The following is a 13,671-nucleotide window of genomic DNA, read 5'->3' as shown; positions in this document are numbered from 1 at the left end:
CCGGACGGACGCTTCCTGAAGTTTGACATTGAAATCGGGCGTGGATCTTTTAAGACGGTCTACAAGGGTCTGGACACGGAGACCACAGTGGAGGTGGCTTGGTGTGAGTTACAGGTAAGAAACTATCCATTGCTTTTATTCGTCCATTTTCTACCTCTCGGGGTTGTGTGTGTGTGTGTGGGGGGGGGGCTGGAGCCTATCCCAGCTGCACTCGGGCGGATAGTGGCCACCTCATCACAGGGCCAACATCCACACACTCGGGCAGGGGTCGGCAACCCAAAACGTTGAGCCATATTGGACCAAAAATACAAAAAACAAATCTGTCTGGAGCCGCAAAAAATGAAAAGTCTTATATAAGTGTTATAATGAAGGCAACACATGACGTAAGTGTCTATATTAGCCTACTTTTAAAATGACTTTAAAAGCCTCATATACACTACCGTTCAAAAGTTTGGGGGTCACATTGAAATGTCCTTATTTTTGAAGGAAAAGCACTGTACTTTTCAATGAAGATAACTTTAAACTAGTCTTAACTTTAAAGAAATACACTCTATACATTGCTAATGTGGTAAAAGACTATTCTAGCTGCAAATGTCTGGTTTTTGGTGCAATATCTACATAGGTGTATAGAGGCCCATTTCCAGCAACTATCACTCCAGTGTTCTAATGGTACAATGTGTTTGCTCATTGGCTCAGAAGGCTAATTGATGATTAGAAAACCCTCGTGCAATCATGTTCACACATCTGAAAACAGTTTAGCTCGTTACAGAAGCTACAAAACTGACCTTCCTTTGAGCAGATTGAGTTTCTGGAGCATCACATTTGTGGGGTCAATTAAACGCTCAAAATGGCCAGAAAAAGAGAACTTTCATCTGAAACTCGACACTCTATTCTTGTTCTTAGAAATGAAGGCTATTCCACAAAATTGTTTGGGTGACCCCAAACTTTTGAACGGTAGTGTAAGTGTTATAATGAAGGCAACACATGACGTAAGTGTCTATTTTAGCCTACTATTTAAATGACTACAAGTCTTATATAAGTGTTGTAATGAAGGCAACACATGACGTAAGTGTCTATATTAGCCTACTATTAAAGTCTTATATAAGTGTTGTAATGAAGGCAACACATGACGTAAGTGTCTATATTAGCCTACTATTAAAGGCCTACTGAAATGAATTTTTTTTATTTAAACGGGGATAGCAGATCTATTCTATGTGTCATACTTGATCATTTCGCGATATTGCCATATTTTTGCTGAAAGGATTTAGTATAGAACAACGACGATAAAGATTGCAACTTTTGGTATCTGATAAAAAAAAGGCTTGCACCTACCGGAAGTAGCGTGACGTAGTCAGTTGAACATATACGCAAAGTTCCCTATTGTTTACAATGATGGCCGCATGAAGTGAGAGAGATTCGGACCGAGAAAGCGACAATTTCCCCATTAATTTGAGCGAGGATGAAAGATTTGTGGATGAGTAAAGTGCAAGTGAAGGACTAGTGGGGAGTTGAAGCTATTCAGATAGGGAAGATGCTGTGAGAGCCGGGGGTGACCTGATATTCAGCTGGGAATGACTACAACAGTAAATAAACACAAGACATATATATACTCTATTAGCCACAACACAACCAGGCTTATATTTAATATGCCACAAATTAATCCTGCATAAAAACACCTGCGTGTTTGTTATGCTAGCTCCTAGCTCCTCTGCTAGCTCCTAGCTCCATAGAACACGCCAATACAATTCAAACACCTGATCAACACACACAATCACTCAGCCCAAAAGACCGTTTACCTAACCCAAGGTTCATAAAGCTTATATATTTTTAAAAAGTTACGTACGTGACGCGCACATACGGTCAAGTTATCGAATGTTTAGCAGCCAAGGCTGCATACTCACGGTACCTGATATTCAGCTGGGAATGACTACAACAGTAAATAAACACAAGACATATATATACTCTATTAGCCACAACACAACCAGGCTTATATTTAATATGCCACAAATTAATCCTGCATAATAACACCTGCGTGTTTGTTATGCTAGCTCCTAGCTCCTCTGCTAGCTCCTAGCTCCATAGAACACGCCAATACAATTCAAACACCCGATCAACACACACAATCACTCAGCCCAAAAGACCGTTCACCTAACCCAAGGTTCATAAAGCTTATATATTTTTAAAAAGTTACGTACGTGACGCGCACTTACGGTACGGTACGTGTTATGCTAGCTCCTAGCTCCTCTGCTAGCTCCTAGCTCCATAGAACACGCCAATACAATTCAAACACATGATCAACACACACAATCACTCAGCCCAAAAGACCGTTCACCTAACCCAAGGTTCATAAAGCTTATATATTTTAAAAAAGTTACGTACATACGCAAAAAAAAGCCAAAGCTGCATACTCACAGTAGCACGTCTGCGTCTTTGTCATCCAAATCAAAGTAATCCTGGTAAGAGTCTGTGTTGTCCCAGTTCTCTACAGGCGTCTGTGTATCCAAATCAAAAGTCCTCCTGGTTAGAGTCTCTGTTATCCGAGTTCTTCCATCTTGACTGCATCTTTCGGGAATGTAAACAAAGAAGCGCCGGCTGTGTACTGTTGTGGCTGACTACGTTCGAAAAATACGTCCATTTCGCACCGACAACTTTCTTCTTTGCTTGCTTGGCTTCCTTCTCCATAATGCAATGAACATGATTGAAACAGATTCACGAACACAAATGTCCAGAATACTGTGGAATTATGAAATGAAAACAGAGCGTTTTCGTATCGGCTTCAATGTGGAAGGCATACCCGTGTTCGTCGGGCTACGTCACGCGCATACGTCATCCTCAGAGGCGTTTCGAACCGGAAGTTTAGCGGCAAATTTAAAATGTCACTTTATAAGTTAACCCGGCCGTATTGGCATGTGTTATAATGTTAAGATTTCATCATTGATATATAAACTATCAGACTGCGTGGTCGGTAGTAGTGGGTTTCAGTAGGCCTTTAAAGTCTTATATAAGTGTTACAATGAAGGCAACACATGACGTAAGTGTCTATATTAGATATATTAGCCTACTATTAAAATTACTTTAAAAGTCTTATATAAGGGATATAATGAATGCAACACATGACGTAAGTGTTAGCTATAATAGCCTACTATCAAAATGACTTTAAGAGCCGTATATAAGTGTTATAATGAAGGCAACACTTGATGTAAGTGTCTATTAGCTATAATAGCCTACTATCAAAATTACTTTAAAAGCCGTATATAAGTGTTATATCGAAGGCAACACATGACGCAAGTGTCTATATTAGCTATATTAGCCTGCTATCAAAATGACTTTAAAAGTCATATGCAAGTGTTATAATGAAGGCAACACATGATGTGTCTATATTAGCCTACTATCAAAATGACTTTAAAAGTCTTACGTGTTATAATGAAGACAACACATGATGTAAGTGTCTATATTAGCTATAATAGCCTACTATCAAAATGACTTTAAAAGCCGTATATAAGTGTTATAATGAAGACAACACATGACGTAAGTGGCTATATTAGCCTACTATCAAAATTACTTTTAAAAGTCGTATGCAAGTGTTATAATGAAGACAACACATGATGTGTCTATATTAGCCTACTATCAAAATGACTTTAAAAGTCTTATATAAGTTATAATGAAGGCAACACATGACATAAGTGTCTATATTAGCCTACTATCAAAATGACTATGTGTCGCAGGCTGAAGCAAATCTTGGTTGCCAGAAATGTTGAAATGTAATATTTATTCTACACATTTTTACAACATTAGAAAGCATTAGTAAATCAGAGGCTACCCAGAAGGTGAGATAACTCCTGGCAATGACTGGCTTTTAATGGCCAAAGGTATAGATGTGTGTGTCCAAGTTAAAGGAAATGGCAGGCTGTCTTCTTCTAATAGATTTATTACAATCTTTGGCAAGCTAGGTAATGTTTGCTGTGGTCTGGAACAACTACCTGCAATGCAGCCAATATTACACACAGATAATGTGTCATGAGACATGCAAATATAAATTATATGCAAAGAGGATAAAGGTAAAGGATATTAAATGAGCTCAAATATACCTACAAATGAGGCTTAATGATGCAATATGTACACACAGCTAGCCTAAATAGCATGTTAGCATCGATTAGCTTGCCGCCACCTATCCATCCATCCATTTTCTACCGCTTGTCCCTTTTGGGGTCATGCAGTGACCAAATATGCCTGATTAGCACTCCAACAAGTCAATAACATCAACAAAGTGCACCTTTGAGACAAATAAGTGGAAGATTTCACACGTAAACAAACTGTTGCGTCACAGTCCACACTATGGTGAGTTCAAGAACCGCCGAAATGAGTAGGACAAAGGGATGTTCACCAAATATTGTCATCAGTGAAGCATACACACAAACATTAAACAGTGGGCTTTATAACAATTGGGAAGGTTTGCGTCATGTTTGTCCTCAAACAAAGAACATACTAAAAAAAAAAATTCACCCATCTTTTTCCATTTTCAATCCTTTTTTAAAAGTGCTCCAGGGAGCCACTAGGGCGGCACTAAAGAGCCCCGCACTAGGGCATTTTACACTTAATTTACATCACTAATGAAAGAAGCACCACTTTACTTTTTTGAATCCATCTCAATTTTAAACAGTAGAGTGGATCTTTCAAATGTAACCTCCATTTTGTGATGCTGGTGAACGTCGAATCACAATTTCTAGTTCTGTCATCAGCATCACATGTATTTTTCCCACCATAAAACAAAAACAATTAAAGGATGGACTTTTGACAAAATGTTCTTAATTGCTGGATTATAAAAGATTTGTACGCCCAATCCTAATAGAAAAGTCACTGAGCTGAAGTCATTGAAGACTGATTAGGGTTTTTCTGCAATTTCAAAGGCAGATTTTTCCATGTCTTGGTTCTCCAGATATTACAGCGGAGTGATTCCCATAAACTGACAAGATACCTGTGGCGGTGGGGGCGTGGCTATGGGCGTGGTCACCATGACATCATCGACTAATTTGCATAATTCACTACAATGATTTGATTTTCTCTAAAAAGGCTCAAAAAATGTATACTTACTAATTAATAATAACAGTTTTGTTTTAAACGTCCATCCATCCATCCATCCATTTTACAATATAATTACAACGCTTTATGTACATATTTATATACAGATTTGAACAATAAGTTATTCACTGAAATATATTTATTCATTGTGGTTCTTACAAAAAATATATCTTATAAAATATAAAAGCTAAAATGTCTCTTAAAGCTCTGCCCCTTTAATTAGTGCATACTAAATCATTTAACTTTAGCCTACTACTACAACCATATTATTTACCAGCAACATAAAGTGAAACAGAGGCAGAGGTGTCCTGCCACAGTCAGTAACAAATAAACAGAAAACAGTAGTGGTGGTAGATAGACACAGAGCTTCATCAAACATCTGATCCACTGAACAAAGAGCTCCAAAAATCTTGAACTTTAGACTGCCATCGGTTTTACTCCCTACACTTAACCATGTGTTTCCTACTGCCTGCAGACTTTGCACCCTTTGTTTTATACACATGTTGTGTTTCTAATATAAATACATTTAATAAAGTCAAATACAAATAAGGCAACAAGAGAAGTATCCTACACTTCTCTTTTGTAAAGTAAATCTCAACAGCCGATATGGGCATCTACATCAACTATATGATTTGCCTGAAAAGCTGGAGAAGACAAAAAAAAAAAAAAAAAAAAAAAATTTTTTATTTTTTTTAAATTTTTTAAATTTGTGGCGGACGTAATTCTTTCGTGGCGGGCCGCCACAAATAAATGAATGTGTGGGAAACCCTGCAGCTCTAGGAGTATCAGAAATGTACAGTTGGCTCATAACATTCCTGATGTATAATGTGGTTTGTATTCACATGATTATTTAACGCCGAGTGCTCGTCCGACCACGTTTTACTCGCACTTTTAAAGCAGCCCATTATGGTAATGGCCGTGTGTGTGCGTAAAACTGCTGTCAGTCGCAGTGTAATGGTCTTAGTCTATTGATGCATTTGAAGCAGTAAAGAGCATCTTGGGATCAGTGAGTGTGTAGATGTTATTTTGTTATGACTGAATGAAGGAAATATGCTGTTATCTCCTCGGGTTAGCAATAATTATAAAATATTTCTCAGAGACCATGGAATTTGTGGCGGCACAGTGAGCCCTCGCCTCAGATAAAGTAATAGTTAACAGATTTAATGGAGCATACTTTGTGGTGTTTTCTGCTTACCCAATATTCTGTTTGCTGTCTCACCATAGGAACTGAACAGCAATTCATTGAAATGTTTTTTCAAGCTGGTTGCCCCTGTAGCCTCACACTTTGAAAACCACTACCGTGGACCATACAGTACTCTTTGAGCCCCTCAGTGCTATAGTTGTTTAACTGTACTTTTTACATTTTTTGTTTTTTGAACAAATGTTTGGATGTTAGATTACTAACTAAACCCCTCTGTGGTTTAACTCACTGTCTGTTTAAAAAAAAATATATATATATATATATATATATATATATATATATATATATATATATATATATATATATATATATATATATATATATATATATATATATATATATATATATATATATATATATATATATATATATATATATATATATATATATATATATAAAATTAGTAACAACTAAACTTTTTCAAAGCCGGAGTTGGACCACTACACTTAGGATGGATTAAGTCGGGGGTCAGCAACCCCCGGCTCTTTAGCGCCGCCCTAGTGGCTCCCTGGACCTCTTTCAGAGATGGTTGAAAATGGAAAAAGATGAAGAAAAAAAATAATTTTTTGTTCTAACATATTTTCTGTAAGAGAACAAACCTTCCTAATTGTTAGAAATCCCACTGTTCATGTTATGCATGCTTCACTGATGAAAATATTTGGCAAGCACCGTTCTGTCCTACTAATTTCATCGACCCTTGAACTCATCGTAGTTTTACATGTACAACTTTCTCCGATGCTGCCACAGAAAGACGTGTTTTATGCCACTCCTTTGTCTCATTTTGTCCACCAAACGTTGATGTTATTGACTTGTTAGTGTTAGTCAGGCATGTTTGGTCATCGATGCTAACATGCTAAATAGGCTAACTGTATTTACATATTGCATCATTATGCCTCGTGTGTAGGTATATTTGAGCTCATTTAATTTCCTTTACTTATGTCCTCTGTGTATTTAATCAATATTTGCATGTGAATGTTGTCTTATCTGTGTTGGCCCCCTTGATGAGGTGGCGACTTGTCCAGGGTGTACCACGCCTTCTGCCCGAATGCAGCTGAGATAGGCTCCAGCACCCCCTGTGACCCCATAAGGGACAAGCGGTAGGGAATGGATGAATGTCTCATGCCACATTACCTGTGTGTAATATTGTTTGTGTACCTTGTTGTTCCAGACCACAGCAAACAATACCCAGCTTGCAAAGATTGTAATAAATCCATTAGAATAACTTAAACTTGGACACACACCGCTATACATTTGGCCATTATAAGCCAGTCATTTCCAGGAGTTATCTCTCGTCCTATGAGAAGCCTCCATTTTACTGATTATTTCCAATGTTGCAAAAATGTGTAGACTAAAAATTGAAATACAACATTTCTGTCAATGAAGATTTGATAGGCTAATATAGCTAATATAGACACTTGCATCATGTGTTGCCTTCATTATAACACTTATATAAGGCTTTTAATTTTTTGCGGCTCCAGACAGATTTGTTCTTGTATTTTTGGTCCAATATGGCTCTTTCAACATTTTGGGTTGCCGACTCCCGGATTAAGTCATCAAATAGTCATTTGCCGACAATGGTCCTTTTTGACAGTTACCTGAGCAACTGCCTCTCTCTTCCCCTCCTAAGAGGTCGGACTGACTTGCATTTCCTTTTTCGATTGTTTCCCCATGGTGTGCGGCAGAAGAACACCTGCCGTTTCCCTTCTGTTGTTCTCAATCTTGGGAAATTGGTCAAAACGGGATGTTGTTTAGTAAAAATGGTGCCCTGAACGCTCCTGTGAATGGAAGTCATGTGGTTTCCCATATTGATCTACAGTCAAGATCAAAAGTGTACATACACTTGTAAAGAACATCATGTCATGGCTGTCTTGAGTTTCCAATCATTTCTACAACTCTTTATTTTTTTGTGATAGAGTGATTGGAGCACATACTTGTTGGTCACAAAAAACATTCATGCAGTTTGCTTCTTTTATGAATTTATTATGGGTCTATTGAAAATGAGCTGGGGCAAAAGTATACATGCAGCAATGTTAATATTTGCTTACATGTCTCTTGGCAAGTTTCACTGCAATAAGGCACTTTTGGTAGCCATCCACAAGCTTCTGCTTGAATTTTTGACCGCTCCTCTTGACAAAATTGGTGCAGTTCAGCTAAATGTGTTGGTTTTCTGACATGGACTTGTTTCTTCAGCATTGTCCACACGTTTAAGTCAGGACTTTGGGAAGGCCATTCTAAAACCTTCATTCTAGCCTGATTTAGCCATTACTTTACCACTTTTGACGTGTGTTTGGGGTCATTGTCCTGTTGGAACACCCAACCTCCGGGCTGATGATTTTAGCTTGTCCTGAAGAATTTGGAGGAAATCCTCCTTTTTCATTGTCCCATTGGCAGCAAAGCAGGCCCAAAGCATACTACTATATATTAGGGCTGCAACAACTAATCGATTAAATCGATTAAAATCGATTATTAAAATAGTTGCCGATTAATTTAGTCATCGATTCGTTGGATCTATGCTATGCGCATGCGCAAAGTTTTATTTTTTATTTTTTATTTTTTTTTAATACTTTTTTTTTTGTTTTAATAAACCTTTATTTATAAACTGCAACATTTACAAACAGCTGAGAAACAATAATCAACGTAAGTTTGGTGCCAGTATGCTGTTTTTTTTTCAATAAAATACTGGATAGGATAGAAATGTAGTTTGTCTCTTTTATCCGATTATTAATCGATTAATCAAAGTAATAATCGACAGATTAATCGATTATCAAATTAATCGTTAGTTGCAGCCCTACTATATATATATATATATATATATATATATATATATATATATATATATATATATATATATATATATATATATATATATATATATATATATATATATATATATATATATATATATATATAATATATAAGGTTTATTTGAAATAGGGACAGATACAAAAACATAGCCATCTGAAACAGTTATCCAATGTATGCATCATAGTGTTTGTAGCCAAAGCTAATTTACAACACTTGTCCCCAACAACAACAACACAGATACAACATCATCAAAATAGAATAAGGCAAAGATGAGTCGATAATAATGATAATAGAAATAACACAGACAAACTGCAAACTACATAAAAGCCAATAATCATAATAACACAGACAAAGTGCAGACTAGATAAAAACCAATTAGTTAAAATTAGTAAAAACTAAACATGGGAACACGATTGTTGCTCAACTAGCCATAATTTTATTTGTTTTTTGAAAGTGGCAAGTGCAGGTATACTTTTCAAAGTGTCAGGTAGTTCCATAGTTGTGGTCCTTTTATTGAAGAGGCAGTCTGGGCAAAAGATGTTCTACGGAATGGAACGCAACAGTTGCCTTTTGACATTGCTCGGGTGGTAGATCTTGTACCACTTTGCAGTTTTGTAATTGCCTTGCAGAGCAATTGGGGAGCAGATTTATCCAAGCATTTAAAAACCAGTTTGACTGTGTGTAACAAAATAAAATTGGTAAAACTTAAAATATTGTATTTGGTTAAAATTTGGCAATGATGATATCGTATACTCTTCTTGTCTAAGACTTTCAAGGCGCGGTTATAAAGACACTCAATGGTCTTGATTGATGACTGGTGTGCCTGGGACCATGTAGTTAAGCCATAAGATATGTGTGAAAGAAACCACCCACGTCAAAAGTGGTAAAGGAATGGCTAAATCGGGCTCGAATGAAGGTTTTAGAATGGCCTTCCCAGAGTCCTGACATAAACGTGTGGACAATGCTGAAGAAACAAGTCCATGTCAGAAAACCAACACATTTAGTTGAACTGCACCAATTTTGTCAAGAGGAGTGGTCAAAAATTCAACCATTCAACAACCATTCAACAATACATTTCACCCAACTGCGCCCAAGACCCAACCTCTGGGCTGATGATTTTAGCTTGTCCTGAAGAATTTGGAGGTAATCCTCCTTTTTCATTGTCCCATTTAAAGCACCAGTTCCATTGGCAGCAAAACAGGCCCAGAGCATAATACTACCACCACCATGCTTGACGGTAGGTCTGGTGTTCCTGGGATTAAAGGCCTCACATTTTCTCCTCCAAACATTTTGCTGGGTATTGTGGCCAAACAGCTCAATATTTGTTTCATCTGACATCACATGGACAAATATAAGACCTGGAGGAAAGTTCTTTTGATCGCGACTATACGTACACCAGGGGTGTCCAAAGTGCGGCCCAGGGGCCATTTGCGGCCTGCAGCTAATTGTTTACCGGCCTGCCACACATTCTGCAAAAATTGCAAAATTGATAACATTGCAAAAATTTAAAAAAACATTTAAAAAAAGTGGAATGAGGTGAAATCTTAACAAGAAAAAGTTGCAATGTTGACACAAAGCTGCCTTGCAGGCTGTTTTTTTTCTTTTGTCTTTGTTTATTTTTCTTTTTTTTGCCATTGCTAAAAAAACAACAACACTAAAAATCTATGTTATAATGAATTATTACTTAAAAAATATCACTTTAAAATGTTTTATGTGGAAAAAATATTGCATATATTGTGTGGTTGCCATATAAAAACATCAAAGTTTTATTTGACAAAAGAGCATAAAACAAACAAAATAATAGCTAAAACGTAAAATCGACAGATATATCTGAAGTTGATCTCGTAATTTAAGTGTTAAAAGTGAAAAAAAACTAATAAAAATGTATCACTTTATGAGTGGGGGACCTTTTGGATCCCAAATATATTTAGTAGGATTTTATTTAACTTTTCACTGTGATTACTCAAAAATATTAAATAAAATTTCAGTTTTACTATAAAAAACAAAGTTTTCTTTGACAGAAAACCTTTTTTTTTAACTTTATATCAGGGGTCACCAACCTTTTTGAAACCAAGAGCTACTTCTTGGGTACTGATTAATGCGAAGGGCTACCAGTTTGATACACACTTAAATAAATTGCCAGAAATAGCCAATTTGCTCAATTTACCTTTAACTCTATGTTAATATTAATAATGAATGATATTTACACTTAATTGAACGGTTTAACAGAGGAGAAAACACGAAAAAAATGACAATTAAATTTTGAAACATAGTTTATCTTCAATTTCGACTCTTTAAAATTCAAAATTCAACCAAAAAAAAGAAGAGAAAAACTAGCTAATTCGAATCTTTTTTAAAAAAATTAAAAAAATAATTTATTGAACATCATTAGTAATTTTTTCTGATTAAGATTAATTTTAGAATTTTGATGACATGTTTTAAATAGGTTAAAATCCAATCTACACTTTGTTAGAATATATAACAAATTCGACCAAGCTATATTTCTAACAAAGACAAATCATTATTTCTTCTAGATTTTCCAGAACAAAAATTTTAAAAGAAATTCAAAAGACTTTGAAATAAGATTTAAATTTGATTCTACAGATTTTCTAGATTTGCCAGAATAATTTTTTAAAATTTTAATCATAAGTTTGAAGAAATATTTCGCAAATATTCTTCGTCGAAAAAACAAATTAAAATGTATTTATTATTCTTTAAAAAAATAAATTTACTTGAACATTGATTTAAATTGTCAGGAAAGAAGAGGAATGGAATTTAAAAGGTAAAAAGGTACATGTGTTTAAAAATCCTAAAATCATTTTTAAGGTTGTATTTTTTCTCTAAAATTGTCTTTCTGAAAGTTATAAGAAGCAAAGTAAAAAAAAAAAAGAATTTATTTAAACAAGTGAAGACCAAGTCTTTAAAATATTTTCTTGGATTTTCAAATTCTATTTGAGTTTTGTCTTTCTTAGAATTAAAAATGTCGGGCAAAGCGAGACCAGCTTGCTAGTGAATAAATAAAATTTAAAAAATAGAGGCAGCTCACTGGTAAGTGCTGCTATTTGAGCTATTTTTAGAACAGGCCGGCGGGCTACTCATCTGGTCCTTACGGGCTACCTGGTGCCCGCGGGCACCGCGTTGGTGACCCCTGCTTTATATCAACCTCAAGTTGATATAGAGATTTACAGTAAGCGTTAAATAAAAAATAATAATAATAATTTGGCTTATTTTTAACAGTTTAATGACCCTTTATAGTCCCTGGGAGCCCTAAAGGTTAAAAAAAAAACAATCCATATATTTTGTTAAGGTTTGAAAATGAAAAATATCAAAATGGCCCCCGCATGCTTAAACTCGGCTGTGAATGTAAAAGGCCATGTGAATTGATAATAGCCACCTTTCTTAAATGATACTCGGCCTTCAGTTGATTTGAGTTGCCTTTCTAAGCAAATTGGCCTTCAATTACCGGTAGATTCAGAGCAGATTTGCAGCACCAGAAGCTGAAATCTGCTCTTTTGCCTTCGAAAAGTAGCTTTCTGCTGCTCCGTGTCAAGCCCAGGCAGCTACATGGCCCTCAGCAAGCTTTGACCTCGTTCACCACATGATTGTTTGCTCTTCCTGTCACGCTCTCCGCCTCGTCATGAGAGACGGCAACAGCAGCACACGTACAAGCGCAGCCTCACATGCACACTTCAGAACAATGTGAAGATTAAAGGCGCGCGCCCCTCCCCCGCCGCTCGCCCGCGCGCATGCTCGCTGCGTTCATGCTCTGGATGCTTGTGTGAATGTAAAATGGGTCACATTCCTGACAGAAGAATCTCCTGTGTGAAGCACAGCAGGCTGGCTTGCCAAGGCCTGTTTCTGCGCCATCACTCCGCCTCCCACACGCTTTTTTATCTTCGCCATTGATGCCCTTAAGTTTACATTTCTTTGTTTACTATCAGATTTTCATTACCCTTATTGTGTGAATGCTCCCTGTGGTTTTTTATTCTTCTTCTTCTACAGATATTGGCGCGCTCTACCTTCCACATTTTTCATCCGATTCAAACCATTCCAACTTCAAACTATTCAGGAATCACGGGCTTTCCCTTGACAAATTCCAAAAATTCCCAGATTTCCCAGAATTGCAGATTTTCCAGGACATTTTTCCCATTCAAAATGAATTGGCCATTTTTCAAACTTCCAACATTTTCAAACCATTCCACCTTTAACACATTCCACCATTCTGGAAATTCAAACTTCCCTTTTTCCAAGTTCAAAAAAATTCCAGGATTTTCCAGGATTTCCTGGTTTTCCAGAGCCCTATTTCCACCCTTTTTTCTGGCGATTAATCCTTCCACATTTTTCAACGCGTTTTAACCGCTCCACCGTCAAAACATTCCTCTTAATCAGGACAATAAACTAAGTTGTTTTTTGAACTGGAAAAATTCCTGATTTTCCCGAAATTCCAGGAATTCCGTAATACACTTTCTCAATTCAACATGTTACTACTTCAACATTTCTCGACCGATTTGGAAAATGTCAACAGCAACCATTTCAACTCATTCAGACCATTCAAGTTTTTTACTTTTTTAAAAAATATTCCAGCT

General features: G+C 36.4%; 1 protein-coding gene across 3 annotated transcripts in view; it reads left to right on the top strand.

Annotated features, from left to right (window-relative positions):
- Positions 1–13,671, top strand: part of wnk1a (WNK lysine deficient protein kinase 1a) — an 85,557-nt gene that overhangs the window by 7,092 nt on the left and 64,794 nt on the right. For all 3 annotated transcript variants that reach the window (XM_062043140.1, XM_062043142.1, XM_062043141.1), the window contains exon 2: positions 1–114. This exon is cut by the window's left edge and continues 1,051 nt beyond it. In XM_062043140.1, the coding sequence (XP_061899124.1) occupies positions 1–114 (114 nt within the window). The remainder of the gene's footprint in view (positions 115–13,671) is intronic.

The sequence above is a fragment of the Entelurus aequoreus genome, linkage group LG03 (genome assembly GCF_033978785.1).
Source record: "Entelurus aequoreus isolate RoL-2023_Sb linkage group LG03, RoL_Eaeq_v1.1, whole genome shotgun sequence".
Taxonomy (NCBI): Eukaryota; Metazoa; Chordata; class Actinopteri; order Syngnathiformes; family Syngnathidae; genus Entelurus; species Entelurus aequoreus.
This window is presented reverse-complemented; position numbering and strand designations above follow the sequence as displayed.